At 62.1% G+C, this 17,472-nt stretch overlaps 8 protein-coding genes across 8 annotated transcripts; 3 read left to right on the forward strand and 5 right to left on the reverse strand.

Annotated features, from left to right (window-relative positions):
* Window positions 1-64: 64 nt before the first annotated feature.
* Window positions 65-456, reverse strand: Q8F55_007348 (uncharacterized protein; the record flags this gene model as incomplete). Its single annotated transcript, XM_069355785.1, has 2 exons — window positions 65-331; window positions 370-456. 2 exons carry the CDS (start codon window positions 454-456, stop codon window positions 65-67), a joined length of 354 nt encoding a protein of 117 aa, XP_069205626.1.
* Window positions 457-1,058: 602 nt separating this feature from the next.
* On the reverse strand, window positions 1,059-2,568 carry Q8F55_007349 (uncharacterized protein; the record flags this gene model as incomplete). The annotated part of the gene is made up of 5 exons (XM_069355786.1): window positions 1,059-1,339; window positions 1,374-1,546; window positions 1,586-2,072; window positions 2,111-2,230; window positions 2,265-2,568. 5 exons carry the CDS (start codon window positions 2,566-2,568, stop codon window positions 1,059-1,061), a joined length of 1,365 nt encoding a protein of 454 aa, XP_069205627.1.
* A 1,335-nt stretch (window positions 2,569-3,903) lies between these two features.
* Window positions 3,904-4,947, forward strand: Q8F55_007350 (uncharacterized protein; the record flags this gene model as incomplete). Its single annotated transcript, XM_069355787.1, has 2 exons — window positions 3,904-4,071; window positions 4,291-4,947. The coding sequence occupies 2 exons, from the start codon at window positions 3,904-3,906 to the stop codon at window positions 4,945-4,947; spliced, it is 825 nt and encodes a 274-aa protein (XP_069205628.1).
* Window positions 4,948-5,795: 848 nt separating this feature from the next.
* Window positions 5,796-8,451, forward strand: Q8F55_007351 (uncharacterized protein; the record flags this gene model as incomplete). Its single annotated transcript, XM_069355788.1, has 9 exons — window positions 5,796-6,101; window positions 6,242-6,398; window positions 6,434-6,582; window positions 6,623-6,894; window positions 6,964-7,237; window positions 7,277-7,537; window positions 7,571-7,748; window positions 7,783-8,072; window positions 8,107-8,451. 9 exons carry the CDS (start codon window positions 5,796-5,798, stop codon window positions 8,449-8,451), a joined length of 2,232 nt encoding a protein of 743 aa, XP_069205629.1.
* A 180-nt stretch (window positions 8,452-8,631) lies between these two features.
* Window positions 8,632-10,251, reverse strand: Q8F55_007352 (uncharacterized protein; the record flags this gene model as incomplete). Its single annotated transcript, XM_069355789.1, has 6 exons — window positions 8,632-9,101; window positions 9,136-9,411; window positions 9,445-9,640; window positions 9,685-9,923; window positions 9,961-10,001; window positions 10,049-10,251. The coding sequence occupies 6 exons, from the start codon at window positions 10,249-10,251 to the stop codon at window positions 8,632-8,634; spliced, it is 1,425 nt and encodes a 474-aa protein (XP_069205630.1).
* A 718-nt stretch (window positions 10,252-10,969) lies between these two features.
* On the reverse strand, window positions 10,970-12,292 carry Q8F55_007353 (uncharacterized protein; the record flags this gene model as incomplete). The annotated part of the gene is made up of 3 exons (XM_069355790.1): window positions 10,970-11,660; window positions 11,698-12,022; window positions 12,061-12,292. The coding sequence occupies 3 exons, from the start codon at window positions 12,290-12,292 to the stop codon at window positions 10,970-10,972; spliced, it is 1,248 nt and encodes a 415-aa protein (XP_069205631.1).
* Window positions 12,293-14,013: 1,721 nt separating this feature from the next.
* On the forward strand, window positions 14,014-15,728 carry GUT1_4 (Glycerol kinase; the record flags this gene model as incomplete). Its single annotated transcript, XM_069355791.1, has 4 exons — window positions 14,014-14,323; window positions 14,357-14,450; window positions 14,488-15,356; window positions 15,394-15,728. 4 exons carry the CDS (start codon window positions 14,014-14,016, stop codon window positions 15,726-15,728), a joined length of 1,608 nt encoding a protein of 535 aa, XP_069205632.1.
* Window positions 15,729-15,828: 100 nt separating this feature from the next.
* On the reverse strand, window positions 15,829-17,036 carry Q8F55_007355 (uncharacterized protein; the record flags this gene model as incomplete). The annotated part of the gene is made up of 6 exons (XM_069355792.1): window positions 15,829-16,109; window positions 16,145-16,286; window positions 16,323-16,411; window positions 16,452-16,523; window positions 16,564-16,801; window positions 16,839-17,036. 6 exons carry the CDS (start codon window positions 17,034-17,036, stop codon window positions 15,829-15,831), a joined length of 1,020 nt encoding a protein of 339 aa, XP_069205633.1.
* Between the last annotated feature and the right edge of the window lie 436 nt (window positions 17,037-17,472).

Genomic DNA, 17,472 nt, shown 5'->3' on the forward strand with positions numbered 1-17,472 from the left:
ATTGCTCCCTAACCCCCTAACCCCCTAACCCCCTAACCCCCTAACCCCCTAACCCCCTAACCCCCTAACTCTCCACGAGGCCTTCCCAGCAGGGCGACGTGTCGAGGCCGTCGCCCTTTTGCTCCTCGATCGAGGGCTGGTACGGCAGTTCGTGGTTCTCGAGGGGCGGGCGGTCGTCGTACGAGTTGCCGACTTTGAGCGGCTTGGGCACCGAGACCGAGGCCCACCACTGCTCAACCTTGGCATCCGCGTGCATGTCCATCTTGCGGACCCATTCGCACAGGTGATGTCCGCTGCGCCGCCACTTGGTCAGGTAGCGCAGCTCGCCGCCCTGTCGGTGTCAGCCCTATCGCAGCTGTTGATGCTCACAATGCAGTCAAAATTCAGGATGCGGTCGACGGACGCGTTGGTGGCCCTGGGCGGCGGGGAGGTCACCCGGCGAGAGGTGCTCGGCATTGCGGTGAGGAGAAGGGATGGGGAGCAGCTTGTGGGGGCCAGTGGCCAAGCGGGGGGTCGCGGTAGCGGTTACGAGCAGCTCGGGGCGGCGGCGGCGAGGAGCAGCGGTCGCGGGCTGCTTGGGGCGGCCGGTGGCGAGGTGCGCGGTCGAGAGCAGCTCGGGGCGGCCGATGCCGAGGTGCAGCGGTCGGGGATGTGTGGGGGGGGGGGGGGGCTGTGGCGAAGAGCAGCGGTGGCGAACAGCTCAAGAGGATCGGTGGTGAAGAGGTGAGAGGATGCAACAGCCCAAACGTGACCACGTTGCCTGCCTGCACTCGCCGTACTCGCCCACGCTGCTTGGGGTGCAGCCAGCTGCATCCGTGTGCTTGCTCAAGGCCGTCAAGCAGCGCCCCGACGAGCCCGACACAGTGCGCATAACCCTCATACATGCAATCAAAATGTACCGCCGTGGCTTCTTACTGCCTGCGACTCTAACGCGTCACGTTTACCGCGTGGTCTTGGAGCGGTGGGAGCAACGACGGGCAGTTGTAGTCGATGTCGAAACCGGTCAGTGATGGAAACTAGTGCGGCACTTCGATGTCGTCGTCATGGTGGGCGGGCAGTCAGGTGCCGGCAGTGACAGAGGAGGCATGGACAAGCGGCGTGTCACCCTCGTGGGCGACGGTGTTGGCTGGGTCGGCGTCCTTCCGCGTGTCTGTCGAGCCCAGGTTGTCGCTGCTGCTAGTCGAGTCGTGAGTGTTGCTCAACGGGCCCTCGTGCCTCTCGGTGGGCCCCTCGGTCGAGCGTGAGTTGCCGCTGCTCGGCGCAACCGGGCGCAGGATCACCCGACTCAGCTCGTTGTCTGGAGTGATGAAGTAGAGCGCGGGTTCGACTGTCGATTCACCTGATGTCAGCGAGGCAGCACCACAAGCACCTACTCCTAAACCTGATGTACGCGTCGGAAGCGGGGCAGTGCCGCTTGCCCGCGGAATACTTGCAAAAGAAACATGGCTTCAGCTTTCCGTTCCTGGTCCCCTTGGGGATGGTGGCCCCACACAGAATTGTGGGCCAATTGTTGTCGGCGGCTGCCTTGCAGACTACGCCGGGGATGCTGCAGGCGTTAGCTACGCCACTGCGTCGGTGCCCTCACTGCCAGAGAAATGGCTCGAGAAGGACCCAGCCGTTGGCGTCGCGCTTCTTGTCCCCCGTGGTCCTCCTCGTGGGAAGCTGTTCCCACTCGATGTTGGCCCCCACCTCGGTCCCCGACCCGGGGACGCCGAGCGGCAGCACGCGGTGCACGTCCTCGTACTGGTACATGGATTGGGGAAACGACGTCGGGGACACGGGGTCGTGGGCCCAAAACTGAACGCGCATCCCTGCGGCGTGCTCGTACTTGCGCAGGGCGTCGGGCTGGCTGAACACGGGGTCTTGCAGCAGCCAGGTGTCCTTGAACGTGCGGAGCGCGTGCGTGCCCTGCGCCTGGCCCTTTCGCAACCTGTCCTTCATTGTGCTGGGTGGATCAACGGGCTGAGGTGCCGGCGCGGGGGAAGTTTTGGCCCCAGAAGACGGGCCTTGTGCTGTTGACGACGCGGCGCCTGGCGTGGAGTGACCGGCTTTGCGGACCGTCTCACCAGGTACTGCTCATACGTTAACCTGTGTCTGGCTCGTGACGCACCATTGAGAGCACCGGGGCCGTTCTGGCGCCTCTTCTTGAAGCTCTCCTTGCCCATTGCCAGCAGGTACTCGTACAAGTCGACGGCATCATTGGCCGCGTGGAGTTCATACATCCTCCACTCTGCGGCGTCAGACCAGCATGACGGGAAACGCACTTGTCTCGAGCTCGGGGTGTTCCTCGTTGTCCTTCCCGGCGCTGGCTGCCAGCCCACGGTCCATGGTCTCCAAGAAGTCGATTTGCATCTGCGAGACAGGAATCATTGGGACCTTGACCGGCAGGTCGGATGTTTCGAGTATCCCATCCTGAACATTCTGGCAAAGCCTCTGGTAGACCTGCGATCGCCGGGCCCTAGTCTTGGAGGAAGGGTGCTCCCAGTACGTGTGGGAGGCGGTCGGGGAGACGTTACGAGGGCGAACTGCGTTGGGCGGCGAGTCGTCGTGTGACGTGTCGACGTCCATGGAGTCGTTCTGACCGGTAGAGAGATTGCTGTCGGAGCGGGGGTTGACTGAGAGGGTTAGGGTCGACCGGCGGCATGTCGTCGTTGGGATCCTTGTCAACGTCCATCATGGATGGTGAGGAGAAAGCGACTGGGGGGGGAGCAATATGGGTCAACCTTACGGGGACTGGGACAGCACACCCTTACTCGGCCGACTGGGCAACAAAGCCCTCATGAGCAACTCGAGGAGCACGTCGCACGTCGCACGAGGGCGGGCGTCCGCGGCCCTGTGCGTGATTGTCGCTGGCGGGGCATGGCATGCGACACGCGCCCCGCGGCACGATAGGCGATACGCGACTGCGCGACTGCCGTGGCAGTGGGGCGAACGGCGTAAAGTGTACGCACGGCGGGGAACGCACGCTGCAGGGAATTGCGGGGCGAGGCCGAGCTGGGCGGTGCGTGCGCAGTGGATCGGCGTGGCTCGTTGTGCCATCGGGGCACGGCCCGTGCGCCAGTGACAATGACGAGTGCGCCACTGTGCACCACCGTTCAGCACGCGCGCACGCGCCGCACGTCGTGTGGGCGCGACAGACGGCCCGCGGGCCTGTGGTGCGCGGGCGATGGCGTGTGTTGCTCCCCCGGACCCCCGGTTGCACACCTGACGACATCAGTACAGTCTCGGGTGTCAGTCACCACGCCGTGTGCCTGCCGTATGCCGCTCCGTTACCAGCACCAGGGCCATCAACAGCAATCGTGTTGGGGTTGGTTTAGGCTCTGGTCGTGACGCCAGTATCTCGCGTGCTCACCATCGGCGCGCTGGCTGTATGCTCGGTACTGACATGTGCAATGCGGCTCATGTAGCAAGACGCGACGGCGGCACAAAGCAAGACGCTCAGGCCACTCACGCCGCCCCCCCAGGATCCCCCCGCCGCGAGCGAAGCGCCCTCCCGGGCAGCCAGAGTGCTGAGCCGCTCTCTGCCACGCCTCACCCTGTCGAGAGCGCCCTCCTCGTCGACCATCTGGCCTCTGGTCGCCCTCCCTCCTCGAGCCGCTCGTCGAGGGCGTCTCCCAGAGGAGCCAGGGCGACGCGCGGCGCGCCTTCCTTGAGCTGCGCATCCTGGTCGACCACTCATGAGCCGCGGCACAACGGTCGAAACCTCCATACGGGCGCAGGTCGGCAGCAAGTCGAGCGCCCTGTCCATCCTTGCGCAAACCATTCCGCTAGTCGCAAAGTCGTCCAATCGTCTGGAGCGTTGGCGCACGGTCATCGACGAGCTCACCTTGCGGGCTGTACAGGAGTACAGGAGCGTTATAACGGATGAATTGTTGGTTTTCCATCCACTCACTCAACTTGACCATGAGCCCGTACAAGGTTCCCAAGCTGGTCCCCACTGCCGAGCAGGAGGCCGAGTGCAACGCTCTATTCGAGCAGCTATCGCTCCAAGGCCCGCGAAAGGTCCGCGGACGCCGAGGGAAAATCGCCTACACGGTGGACCAGGCCGCCATCGACCGCGAGGTTGACGCTGTGCTCGCAGAGGAGGCCTGCTAGGCCTCCGCGTCAGCCGGCCCCGCTGCAGCCAACCCCGCTGCAGCCGGCCCCGTCGTGGACGCATTCTCCCCCAACCCACCCGTCGATCCATTCGCCGCGCCGGCAGCCGTCAACGCCCTACCCTCCCCATTCGTGCTGGTGCCACCTTCCTCGCCCGTCCTTGGAGCTCAAGTTCGGCACATCCAGCCCTCACAGTCCTCCTCGCCCCCCCTAGATATCGACGCCGTCATTTGGGACGAGCCCCGCGGCCCCGACGCGGTGAGCAAGAGCTGCGACGAGGAAGATGTCGACGGGGACAGCGACGGTTGGCACATTGAGTACGACGACGGCGAGGACGACGACGGCCACGGTGGCGGCGCCGACGGCTGCGACCCCGGTTACGGCGACGGCTCCGAAGCCTACGACCCCGGCCACGCCGACGACGGCTACGAGCCCGGCTACGACTACATCGACGGCCTGGACAAAAGCTACGGAGACAGCGGCGGCATGGGCGAGGGCTACGGAAACAGCCACGGCGACGGTGACACGACCATGCGCCTTGCCCACCCCCTCGCTGAAGACGCGGGGGCGCATCTTCTCCGCTTCTCGCCGCCGCAGGCGTCACAGGTGCAGCTTGTGCCCTACTCCGACACCTCGGTGTTGGGGTCGTCTCACTCGGCCATTCTCGACCACACGGGCGACCTCGGGTTCGATGATGAGATGCCCCACCCGCTGTTCGACAGGGTCGACGTCTCCCCGCTCGCTCCATCGACGCCGCTCGCTCCTTCGACGCCATCCGCCGCCACGCCGCTGGTGAGGAAGAAGAAGAAGAAAGCTGGTCGCCCTCGCTACCGCGCCGGCGTCTCTACGTAGCCGTCGGTTGCGCCCTTCGGTGCCGCCGTTCAGTAGCTGTGACCCCATTCCTCGATTCATGCACCGCTATATCTCTCATTTTCAGCCGATCGAGGCAGCAACACCTGGATGCGCACCCGCGAGCGTGAGCTCGACGCATGCCGCCGTAGGCGAGAGAACAAGTCAGCGCAGTTGGATGAGCCGACTTTGGTCGTAGGACGACGTGTTGTATGGCGGGGTCTCGTCCCGCCAATGCGGAAAATGACGCCTGGTGGCAGGATCTCGTCCACCCCGCGCCGCCGCGCCGAGCGGTACTGTCGGGTCGGGCGTCAATCGCCTTGCTGGCCCGTTGCTTCATCACCGGAATCTCACGTGCTCGCCATCGACCCGTTACACACGGCCCCTCCATGTGCAATACGGCTGCAAGTAACAAGCCGCGACGGCGGCACAGAGCAAGACGCGACACATGACGCGAACGCCACCCTGAACCAGTCATCTTTCGGGAGTCATCCAAGGTTTCCACCTTTTCGGCCACAAAGCCAATCAACTCGGCCCATCCGTCGCTCGATGCTGCGTATCACCACAATCGCACAATGCAGCATCATTAAGAGCAATACAGGGGACGTGCGGTGGCGCTCGTAGTGACTGCAGCAACCGCGTGTCATATCGCTGACAGGCGAGTCCAACGATGCAACGGCAACTGCGCGTCTACTGCCAAATGTCGAGGGCTGCGACAGACGACATCATGGCGAGGCTTCAGCACGGCTTCAGCACGGCGTCAGCACATCATCACGCGTGGTGTGGTCGGCATCTCGACGGCCGCTTCATAAGGACGTTGGGGACCTCACGATACTGCCAATCCACCCAACATGGAGCTCTCGCGCACCGCCGAGGACCGCGTCCCGCCCCTCTCCATCGCCCAGCCGATGGAGGAGCCAAAGATCAAGGAGGGCCTCCACCCAACCGACAAGGACTCTTACGAAAACGTTGCCATTCTCAACGATCCCAAGGTGGTTGACGACGAGACGCACGAGGCGATAATCGTTACGGGCGAAGACGCGGCCAACTTTCTCCTCTCTGTTCGTGACGACGGCGACCCGGCTCTCACCTTCCGGAGCATGTTCCTCGGCACGGGCGTCGCGGCATTCCAAGCCACAATGAACCAGATCTACAGCGTGAGTCGGATCCCGTGCTCCGCTCACCCTAGTTCAAACCCACCTCTGTCACCATCTCCGGCTCCTTCATCGTCCTCATCATCTTCTTCCTCGGCCGCTTCTGGGCGTACGCGCTTCCGAGGGGAGACCGGCTGCACAAGCGATGGGTCGAGCAGGGCGGCACTGGAAAGAAGCCCCTGTGGCTCTCGCTCGCCCTTCTCCTCAACCCCCGCGAGTTTGGCCTCAAGGAACACGCCATCGCTGCCCTCTGCGCGACATCCGCCTCCAACGCGACCGCCTCAATCAATGTCTTCACTGGTGCGTGACCCGAGTCTCGCCCGCTGACGTCACAGTGCAGAAACTCTTCTACGACTCCCATCCCGACGCCCTCACCGTCATCCTCACCATCCTTTCCACCGGCCTCTTCGGCTACGGCCTCACAGGCCTCCTCCGCCCCGTCACCGTCTGGGACGTCGAGGCGGTCTACTGGACCAACATTCCCGTAAGCCAGCTCCGTGCCCCCTCACTCACGCCCACCCCAGGTCGTCAAAACGCTCCAGGCACTCCACTGGGACGGCATCAAGACGTCCAAGCCCCTGCGTGTCTTCTGGTACTGCTTCGGCGGCATGGCCGTGTGGCAAATCTTCCCGGCCTACCTCATGCCGTGGCTCAACTCGATATCCATCCCCTGCCTCGCCGCGATGAACGCAAAAGGCGAAACCGGCAAGGTCCTGAACAACATCTTCGGCGGCTCGCTCAACAACCAGGGCCTGGGCCTCTTCAGTGTATCGCTTGACTGGCAATACATCACTAGGTTCGTCACCTTCGCAGGGCCCGCAGGGCTTGACGCACTCGCGCACATCGCTGACCATGCCACCCCCAGCTACTCGACCTCCCTCCCCCTCAAAATGCAGATCAACTTCCTCATCGGCCTCATCATCTGCTACTGTGCCTACATCGGCGTCTACTACACCAACCGGTGGGATGCCAAGTCGTTCCCGTTCATGAGCAACACGCTGCGTCGCGCGGACGGCGGGCGCTACGTCCCGACCAACGTGTTCATCGACGGCAAGCTCGACGAGGCGAAACTGGCCGACTACGGTTTGCCGTACCTCTCCGGCAGCTTTGCCTACTCGCTCATGATTGTCAACTCGGCGGTATGCACCCTCCCATAGCCGCGCTGACTCCCACGCCAGCTCGGCGCGCTCATCGCCCACGCCCTCTTTTTCTGGAGCGGCGGCGTCATCAAGTCGATCAAGAACGCGCGCAAGGGCTTCTTCCCAGACCGCCACCACAACGCCATGAAAAAGTACAACGAGGTGGAGTGGTACTGGTATGTCAGCCTCATCGTCATCTCGTTCGTCTTTGGCATCGTCGTGGTTGCCAAGCGCGACGTGGGCTTGCCCATCTGGGGCTATGTCCTCGCGCTGGCCTGTGGCTCTCTCATCGCCCCGCTCGTGAGTCGCCCGTCCCAATCCGCCTGACCGCAGAACACCATCCTCTACTCCCGCTTCGGCGACGACATCTCCACCCGCATCGTCATGAAGATGATCGCGGGCCTCGCCATCCCCGGCCGTCCCATCGGCAACCTGTACTTTGGCGCCTGGTCCTACGCCATCGTCGAGCAGACCGAGAGTCTGTCATCCGAGCTCAAGATGGGCGAATACCGTGAGCAGTCCCATCCTCCCCCACTGACGCCCAGTCAAGATCCCTCCCCGGGTCATGTTCGCGACCCAGATCTGGGGCACCGTCTTTGGCGCCTTCATCAACTACGTCGTCATGGTTAGCATCGTCAACCGCTACGGCGACCTGCTTAGCAACTCGAACGGTTCGAGCACTTGGAGCGGCGCCAACTACCAGGCCATCAACGCCAACGCCACGACTTGGGCACTCGCCAAATACCTCTACGCTGCCGGAGGCCGCTACATCCAGGTGCCCGCGGCCATCGGCTTTGGCTTCCTCGCCGTCTGCGTCCACCGCTTTGTCTACATCGTGAGTTTCCCTTCTCCCCCGTACTAACCCCCAGTGGGTCAAGAAGATCGGCCCCATCCACGTCAACGACATCAACTTCCCGCAGCTCCTGTCGTACTCGGGCTCGTTGGCCGGCGTGTCCCAGGGCTGCATCCTCCTGTCCCGTCTCATCGTCGGCTTCTACACCCAGTTCTACCTTCGCAACTACAAGCCCAAGATCTTCTCAAAGTACTCGTACCTCGTTACCGCAGCGTTCGACGGCGGATCTCTCGTCGTCCTGTTCATCCTCTCGTTTGCCGTCTTTGGCGCGGGCAACAGCGCGCCGGTGTACTTTCCCGAGTGGTGGGGCAACCTGGCATGGCCCAAGTACCTGGACCACTGTCCGCAGATCACGACGTAGGCGGAGGGCGGCGCGTGGCATAAGTCAGTCGTAGCAACAGGACGCTATCAACGTTACCGCCATGAGAATGCAAAGCATACATGTTGAGCAAGCTACATAGTCAAGCCAAAACACCGGGGAGGCCGGCGGCGGTGAGAGCCGAGCGACGCAGACACCCCTCCTTGCACTCCTCCCCTCCACCTACGACGTCCTCTGCACGCCCTTGTCGCCCCACTTAAACTTCGCAAACGCGACGACAATCACAATACACCCACAGAGCACCGTGGTAGTCGCAAACCCCGGCATGTAGTCTGGCGAGTACTTCTTGTCCCAGAGGAACGCGCCGTACACCGAGGAGAGATTGCCGATTCCGTTCACGAGGGCGATCGAAACCGCACGCTTCTCGCGGCCGTCAAACTCGGTCACGACCCAAGACAAGAACACCGGGACAGAAACCCAGATGCCCGCGGCGCCAACGCAGAGGAAGGGGTAGCGGACGTTGGAATGCTTGACCGTAGTGATGATGATGAACGACAGAGTGGACATGGTCGCCGCCCCGAGGACCACAAAGGCCTTCTGGCGCGTCTTGTCCGCGATGATGCCGCCGACGACGGCGACAACAAGTGACACGGCGTAGATCGGCACGGTCATGAACTGGATCATCCGACCCGCTGGTCGTCAGCTCCCCGCCACCTACGGACTCACAATACCCCAACGTCTTCATCAGCGTCGGGAAAAAGTACGAGATCGTGCCGGCGCAGTTGATAAAGTTGTAGGTGAGGACGAAAACCCAGGTTTTGGGGTCGCGACACGCGTCCTTGAACGCCTGCAGGTGGGACACGTGCTCCTCCTCGGTGTTAGAGCCAGACTGGAGACGCCTGATTGCGAGCTCGCGCTCCTCATCGGTGAGCCACTTGGTGGTCGCAGGGTAGTTGGGAAGCACGAAGAAGGCCATGGCGGCGAAGAAGACCGTGATGAGGCCTAGGGTCAGCTTGCGCCTCCACCGCGACGCACCCTCGACAATGAAGAGCCACTTCCAGCCGCGCGTGCCAGCTTTCCCCTCGAGGCTCGTGATGACCAACCCGGCAAGGATACCGCCAAACGCTCCTGCCGTGAGCGCAGCCGTCCAGAAGATGGCGACGCGCTTGGACAGCTCCGCGGGCTTGTACCAGCATGACATGAGGAGCATGACACCCGGGAAGAACCCAGCCTGGGGGTCAGCATTCGAAGTGCGATAGACCGCTCGCCGCTCACCTCAACCAGGCCGAGAACAAACCGGAAAGCCACCATTCCGCCTAGGCTGTTGATGCCCTTGGCGCCGAAACACATCGCGCCCCAGACAAACATGATAGCCGGCAGGAATACGCGCGGCGTTGACCGCGCCAGCATCATGTTGGAGGGGACTTCCCACAGGAGGTAGCCGACAAAGAAGATCGAGAGGACGAGGGAGTAGTCGGACGACGTGAGGCGCAAGTCCTCTCCCATGCCGCCGGCTACAAGGTCAGCGACGCTCCACACTCCGCTGCTCACGATACGCGTTGCCCACGTTCGTCCGATCGAGGTAGTTGAGGCTAGCTGTCAGCACAATGCTGTGGACGTCACCCCCTCGTCCACTCACATGTAGCAGACCCAGAGCATCGGAAGCATGCGGATGTCAATCTTCCTGACGAGCTTGGCCTCGAGGATCGGGTCGACGATGTACTCCTCGTGAGCAACCGCACCCTTCGCCACTGCGACGTCATCCACGCTCGCAGCGTCGGCGTTCGTAAAGTCGGCGGTGTGTTCAACGGCGTGGCCGGCCATCTTCTCAGTGTCAGTCATCGTGTCGTGGGGATCGAGTGACCACAGCGCAGCGTCGCAACCACCGCCTCTTATACAGCCGCCGCCACCGCAATCCCCAGAGCCTTGGCGCAACTGGCCCCAGCCGTCAATCCCGGGGAATCGGCAAGCATCTCCAAGGGGCACCGAAGCCGATCGCTGTTTCGGCCCGGCCGTACTCATGAGACAGCCGCGGCAGAGTTGGAGTGCGGAGCCGATCGGCAATGCCGTGCTTGGGGGAGGCCTTCGCTGTCGCTGTGGACCGGCACACAATACGCGACGTGTCAGCACCTGCGGGGTTGGGCGGGCCGACTCGGTTTTCACTGCTTCTTGGCATAACAGTCTACCCTATCAGCTATCGTCGCCAGGACGACTGCCCTATCTACCCCACTGTGGAAGAACGCCTGCGAGCGACACCGTGGGTCCCCAGATACGGGCTTGGCCCGCTCAGGAGCCTCGGGATGTGGGTATCTTTGCGGAGTGCCACGAGACCGGCGTGCCACCAGCCCCTGAATCGCCTCCATCACAGCGGCATGCGGGGTTTGACGGACTGATTTCAACGGTCTTGGCGTTCAACAGGCGACTTCAGCATTCATCTAACACCAGCGGAACATGACCGGCAACCTTGCTGCATATCCGTGTATTCACTACTTTCCGCACCGACACAAGACTTGCCGCTCACACCGCTCGCACCGCTCACACCGCCTACCTCCCACCCCCCTCACACACTATCCAACCGAGGCGACGCGTCCGTCTTGCGCTTGCCAAACTTACCCCACTTCCAGTTCAGAGGGCTCTCCTCGCCCGAGAAGCAGAACAGGTCGTAGAAGAAGCATCCGAGGAGGCCACCCGACAGCGGACCAATAATCGCGACGTAGATCCAGTAGCAATGGCGGTACGTCCAGATCCTGGAAGGATAGCCATACATGGCACAGGCGATACGAGGGCCGAGGTCGCGCGCGGGGTTGAGGCAGTACGCGGTCTCGGTGCCGAGGGCGGCGCCAATGCCCACAATGAGGAACATGATGATGACACCGTTCAGGCCCGCGGGTGCCGGGTTGTTGTTGGAATCGGTAACCGCGAGGATCATCCCGAGCAGCACCGCGGTGGCAAAGAACTCTGAAAAGAAGGACCCGACATTCGACATGTAGGGCTGGGCGTCGGTGAAGAAGAGAGTGGCAGTGGAGGTGGGAAGGCCATACGTCCGCCGGTTGTAACCTCCCTCAAACTTATTCAACAGAGCGTGGTAGTTGCCTTGGATGAGACAGGACCCGAGGCACGCGCCGAGGATCTGCGCGAGGGCATAACCGGGTACCTTGCGCCAAGGGAACCCTCGGAAGACGGCCATGGCCAGTGTTACAGCGGGGTTGAGGTGACCGCCAGAGATGCCACCGCAGGCGTGGATTCCAAACCTGTCGCCGTCAGCACAGCTCACTCGTCCCCACTCACATGACGCCAATACCCCAGCCAAACGAGATGGAGAGGTAGCTGCCCTGGGTAAAGTCACTGAGGACGACCTGACAGTTGACGCCGTTGCCAAAGATGATGAGGATCATGGTCCCGATAAACTCTCCGAAGTACTCGCGAAAGATGAACCGGACATGTGCAAGAGGGTTTGGAAAGTACGTAGGTTCGGAAGCCACCGTGGTCGAGCTTGCCGCCCTCTCGACGTGCACGACTTCTCCCTTGGCGTTGACAACCATACTCGAGTCGAGAGAGGAGGGTGGGTACTGCCCCGGGGTTTGGCCCGGGGGCATGTGTCCAGTGACGACCTCTGATAGCAGTCAGCAATGGGCAGCTCGCCGTTCTCACGGCTGCGGTTAAGCTGCGACAGCATGTCCTGTGTAACGAGCACATAGCGCACGGGGTCGTGCTGGCGAGCACCGGGACCAACGAGCTCATGCTCGTGGCCATGTTCGTGGTTGAGTTCGTCGAGCAAGTCTCCGCTGTGATGTCCGTGGTGATCATGGTGATGTTCGCCGTGATGGCCGGGATCGACGGGACGGATCTCGCCGTGGAGCGTCTCGTGCACGACGGTCGACATGGCAATGGCCTTTCTGCTGTGTCCAACCTGGTACCGAGTGGGGCGTCCATAGGCGAGATGCCTACGCGGTTTAAGTAGGCGCAGCTTCGAGGGGGAAGACCAAGAGCGTTCGACCGCCTGGGCCCCCTCCTCCCCCTCCAAGCACACGTTGCCGTTGCTCACTAGACCGCCAATCCCCAACGCTGCAAAGCGGGACCCATGCCGTCGAGACCACATGCGCCGCCATCTCCCTGATCTGGTTGTCGAGTACAGAGATCGGGAGAGTCGCTAGTGAGTCAGTGGACCACGAGGTGCAGTACGAAAGCTGGGGCAGACACTCCCGCGCGAGGTACGTTCGATCCGCTTCGAGCTCCGCACGGCCAGCGCATGCTCTTGCTCGCTTGGTCGTCTGCCATGGCCGCCGCGTCCGCCAAGTGCCACCGGCGCCAAGGACGTCAGTACCATCAGCCCAAGCACGTCATTGCCGCCGGCTCGAACGCGTGGTTACCACCTCTTCGAGCTCAAGGTCGTCGGTACCACAAGCGCAAACACGTCGGCCTCGGTGGACCACATGCGAGTGACTCTCCCGCATTGCAAACCTCACTGTCGTTTAGCCGTGTTAGCTCGGTCTAGGCATCACCGAACCCGTCGCCGAGGGGACGAGCTCTGGCCGACTTGTCCGAGTCTTGCGGCATGAGAAGAGGTGACGTTGAGAGTGGAGTGAGCGTCAATGACATGACGCCGGATGGTCTGCCACATCAAACGCCAAACGCAAAACACCCAGGCTGGCCTTCACTAGCGCACACGGGTCAGGGATGCGGCAGCGGCCGTGCGGCCGCCTGCGACCATACCCAGCTTACATGAACGCCCAGAATGCCGCGGCAACGTCGTTTCCCATAGGTTTCGTCGACCGCGTTCCTGGTCTTGAGCGGGGGGGACCCAGGGGGCACACGATATCAGTGGCACAAACCGGGCCCCACACCCTGCCGGTTTACGTTAATCCCGGCATGAGGCACATCCTCGCTTCGAGCTACAGAGCGACAAGTCGTGCTCCATCACGGCTAGCGCAGACGTAGACAGATGACGCTCTGATAAGTAGATCTAAGCTTCGGTCCAGAAGCCTGGCGGCGATGCGCATGCGGATCCCAAGCAGGTACCAGGGCCTGCCTCCCGGCGGCAGCCGGGCCCCACATGGTTGGAGACATTCTCACTCATCCAGGACGTGTCTCGTGCTCGAATCGTCTCGCAGAGGACGGCCGCCGGCTGGGGCGAGTTGACAACAGCCGGTTCTCGTGTCGTTTAACATTCCCCAGTTCGTGTCAGCCCAAGCGGCCAAGACTCTTGACACCGCATGGGTCAAAGCCGTTCCAAGCGGACATGGTGGTCGACATGGACGACCGTAGGCATGTCCTTGCACCACCGAGACGTATCCATCCTGCTGCGGAAGAGAAGACGAGGCCATGAGCTCACATGACGACATCACGAGTGTCTTACGAGGGGTGTGCCTCAATGTCAACCGCGTGGATGCTAGCCCCTCCACGCCTGCCGGAGGCCTTGCGCCGTCTCCGCGGCTACAGCATTGGAAGGAGATGACTCGGCCGTAGTGTCGCTGAATATCCCGGAGAGGCAACGGCGACATCCTTCATGGCAGAGAGGTATGACTGCGAGGGCGGACCATGACCCGAGGCTACATAACTTTTGGACTGCCCCGGAGGCCAGACAGAGACCCCCTCCCCCCCGCCATGTCCAAGACCCAGTATCTCCTCTCCGTAGACATCGGCACCACGTCCACTCGCGCCATCGTCTTCAACGAGGCCGCCGATGCTGTAGCTACGCACCAGGTCGAGTATGACCAGATTTATCCTCATCCCGGGTGGCATGAGCAGCGTCTGGAAGACTTGATCGGGACGGTGTACACCTGCCTTGATGGTGTCGCCGCGACGATCGTGTCCAAGGGCATCAAGCTGGACCAGATTCCTGCGCTGGGCATCACAAACCAGCGCGAAACGACTTGCGTTTGGTCCAAGTCCACAGGAAAGCCCCTCTACAACGGTGGGTCTTGCTGTCTGTCCCCGCTGACCCTAGCCATCGCCTGGCCCGACACCCGCAACACGGTCACCGTCAAGCAGCTCGCGTTCAAGTCGGACCTCGGCGTTGACGCCGTCAAGGACAAGACTGGGTTAGTCCAGCACCAATGTGCCGCTGCTCACACTCAGCCTCCCGCTGTCCACGTACTTTTCTGGTACCAAGCTCCGGTGGCTTCTCGACAATGTACCAGAGGTCAAGGCTGCCCACGACTCGGGCGACCTCCTCTTCGGCACCGTCGAGACCTGGGTTCTCTGGAACCTCACGGGCGGCATCAACGGCGGCGTTCACCTCACCGACGTCACAAACGCATCCCGCACAATGCTCATGAACCTGTACACGACGCAGTGGGACAAGGACTGCCTCGAATTCTTCGGGATCAACGCCACGGCCCTCCCGAAAATCGTCTCGAACGCCGAGGTATACGGAAAGATCCACCGCGGCGCGTTTGCGGGTCTGCCGATTGCCGGCATGATCGGTGACCAGCAGGCCGCGCTCGTCGGCAACAAGTGCATCGAGATCGGCTCGGCCAAGAACACGTATGGCACTGGCGCTTTCATGCTCTTCAACACGGGCGAGGAGGTTGTCCCGTCCAACTATGGCCTCCTCACAACCGTCGGCTTCCAGGCCGGCCCCAATGCCAAGCCCATCTACGCGCTCGAGGGATCCATCGCCGTCGCTGGATCGTCACTCAAGTGGCTGCGCGACCAACTCGAGCTTGTCAAGAGCGCCCCCGAGGTGGACAAGCTCGCGGCCTCGGTCAAAGACACTGGCGGCGTCTACTTTGTCCCCGCATTTTCGGGCCTGTTTGCCCCTTACTGGGACGACACCGCAGCAGGCACGATCGTCGGCATGTCGGCCTACACCAACAAGGCCCACATCTGCCGTGCGACCATCGAGGCCACCTGCTTCCAGACCCGCGCCATCCTCGAGGCCATGGCCAAGGATTCGCGAAAGCAGCTTTCTGTGCTTCGTGTGGACGGCGGCATGACCAACTCTGGTGCGTTAACCGAGAAGAATCAACCCTGACCCTCCAGACATTGGCATGCAGCTCCAAGCCGACATTCTCGGGATGGAGGTCGAGCGCCCTGTGATGCGCGAGTCCACTGCACTCGGGTCAGCTGTTTGCTCGGCCGTCGCGCTCGGTCTCTTCGGCTGGGACCTGTCCAAGCCCGAGACACTCAAGAATGTCAACGTCGCCGGCAAGACTGTATTCACGCCTCAGAACAATGAGGCTGATCGCGCATGGAGGGTGCGCGGGTGGGAAAAGGCGGTGCAGCGCTCCCGCGGATGGAAGGACGACACTCTTCCCACGCCTCGTGTGGAGGGTGCATTCGACGCCGATGAGAAGGTGGTATGGAATAGCTACTAGTGGATGTCACAAAGTGAATTCAAACTCGTGTCACCCACGACGCCGTTGTGAACGTCTTCATTCTCGTAATCTATAGACTATCACTCCATCACCGACCAGCTCACACAAGAGCCGCCACCGTGTCCTTGATGGTCACGAGCTTGGGGGTGTACTTGAGGCCCAGCTCCCTCGTGATCTTGGATCCGTCGAGAACAACGGCCTTGCTCTCGAGGTCCTGCCCAAAGGCGGGGTCGTTGTTGGGCTTGGCCTGCGGGAACTTGTCGGCAAAGTACTCGGCGGCGACCTTGGCATAGTCGTTGACCCACTGAGGGCCGGCGGAAAGAATGTAGCGGTTGCCCCCAGCCTGCTGCTTGGTGAGGGCAAGGATAGCGCCGCGAGCGACTGCGCGTCAGCGATGAAATGCGGCTACCACTCACTGTCCCGGGGGTCCACAAGGTTGTACACCGACTCGGCGTTGTTGGTGGGAGGGAGACCCGTCGACAGGACGGCCTTGATCATGCCTGCGGAGCCACCGAGGTCACCGCCACCCGTGGTGTACTGCTGGAAGGGGCCCATGATCTGGAGTGAGTAGGAGCTCGGTGCTTCGGGACGTACAAGAGCGGGGAGAATGGTGGCGCCGTCAAAGGCACTCTTGCCGTCCTTGAAGTAGGCCCAGAAGGCGCGCTCCGCCGCGACCTTGCTAGCTGGCAACAGTCAGCCTCGCAAGCGGGTAAAGGTGCTTACCCTGGTACTTGACGTACGACGGAGCGGCAGCTCCCTCCTTCTCACAAGTCTCGACGTCGGCGTCATTCCACGCTGGTATCGTCAGCAAGGTCTGACGGTGTCTGCGACCTACACTCCTCGGTCACGGTCACAGGCCCGCTGAAAGGAATGCCAACCGCAGCAATGGACGAGATCTGGACCACGCGCTTGACGGTAGGGTTGTGGCTGTTGAGCGAGGCGAGGAGCCCGGTCACACCCTTAACAGCAGGGCCGATGATGTCCTGGGGGTCTCCAGCGTGGTCGACAGTGACCGGGGACGCGTTGTGGACGACGCCGTCCACACCAACCACGGCAGCGTCATAAGCTCCGTCCTGCTAGTTAGTGACGGCTAACGCACACCTCCCCCACCTTGGACATGTCCGGGACGATCGCAAGCTCCAGAGGCTTGTTGGGGAACAGGGACTGCAGGTACTGGCCCTTCGCCTCCGACCTCACGGTCGCGCGAACGCGGAAGCCCGACTCGAGGAGCGTCTGGACAAGGTGGGTGCCAAGGTGTCCCGAGGCGCCGGTGACAAGAGCCAAAGATCCCTGAGCAACGGTAGGCATGGTGGTGGCGGTGGGGGTGGGGGTGGTAGTTATGGATGTCGATGTGGGCGGGCCATGCAGCCTGCCCTTGTCGCCTTTTAACATCGAGCCTGGGGCCAATGCAAACAGTGCTGTTCGGCGTTGCTACGCCGACTTTCTGCCAGCCCAGCGCTGTGCGCCATTGCCGAAGACGTGCTGCCCATCGTTGAATCGGCCATGCCAGTCAGCAACGCCGAGATTTTGTGGTCCACTTAGACATCGCCGTCGGTGCTCTACTCAGCCAGGAACGGGTTTACACTGGCCCCGCCTTGTGCCCGCCGCGGATGGCGGGGTGCCATAAACAGAGGCGTGTCACACATGGTTGGTCCCGTCGGGCCATTACTACATTTTGAAGCACGTCATTGACAGCGCACACGCGAGTGTTTGTGCATGCGCATCTATATGGAATCTCACTCTC

Source organism: Vanrija albida, assembly GCF_041260175.1.
Source record: "Vanrija albida strain AlHP1 chromosome Unknown contig_6, whole genome shotgun sequence".
NCBI lineage: Eukaryota > Fungi > Basidiomycota > Tremellomycetes > Trichosporonales > Trichosporonaceae > Vanrija > Vanrija albida.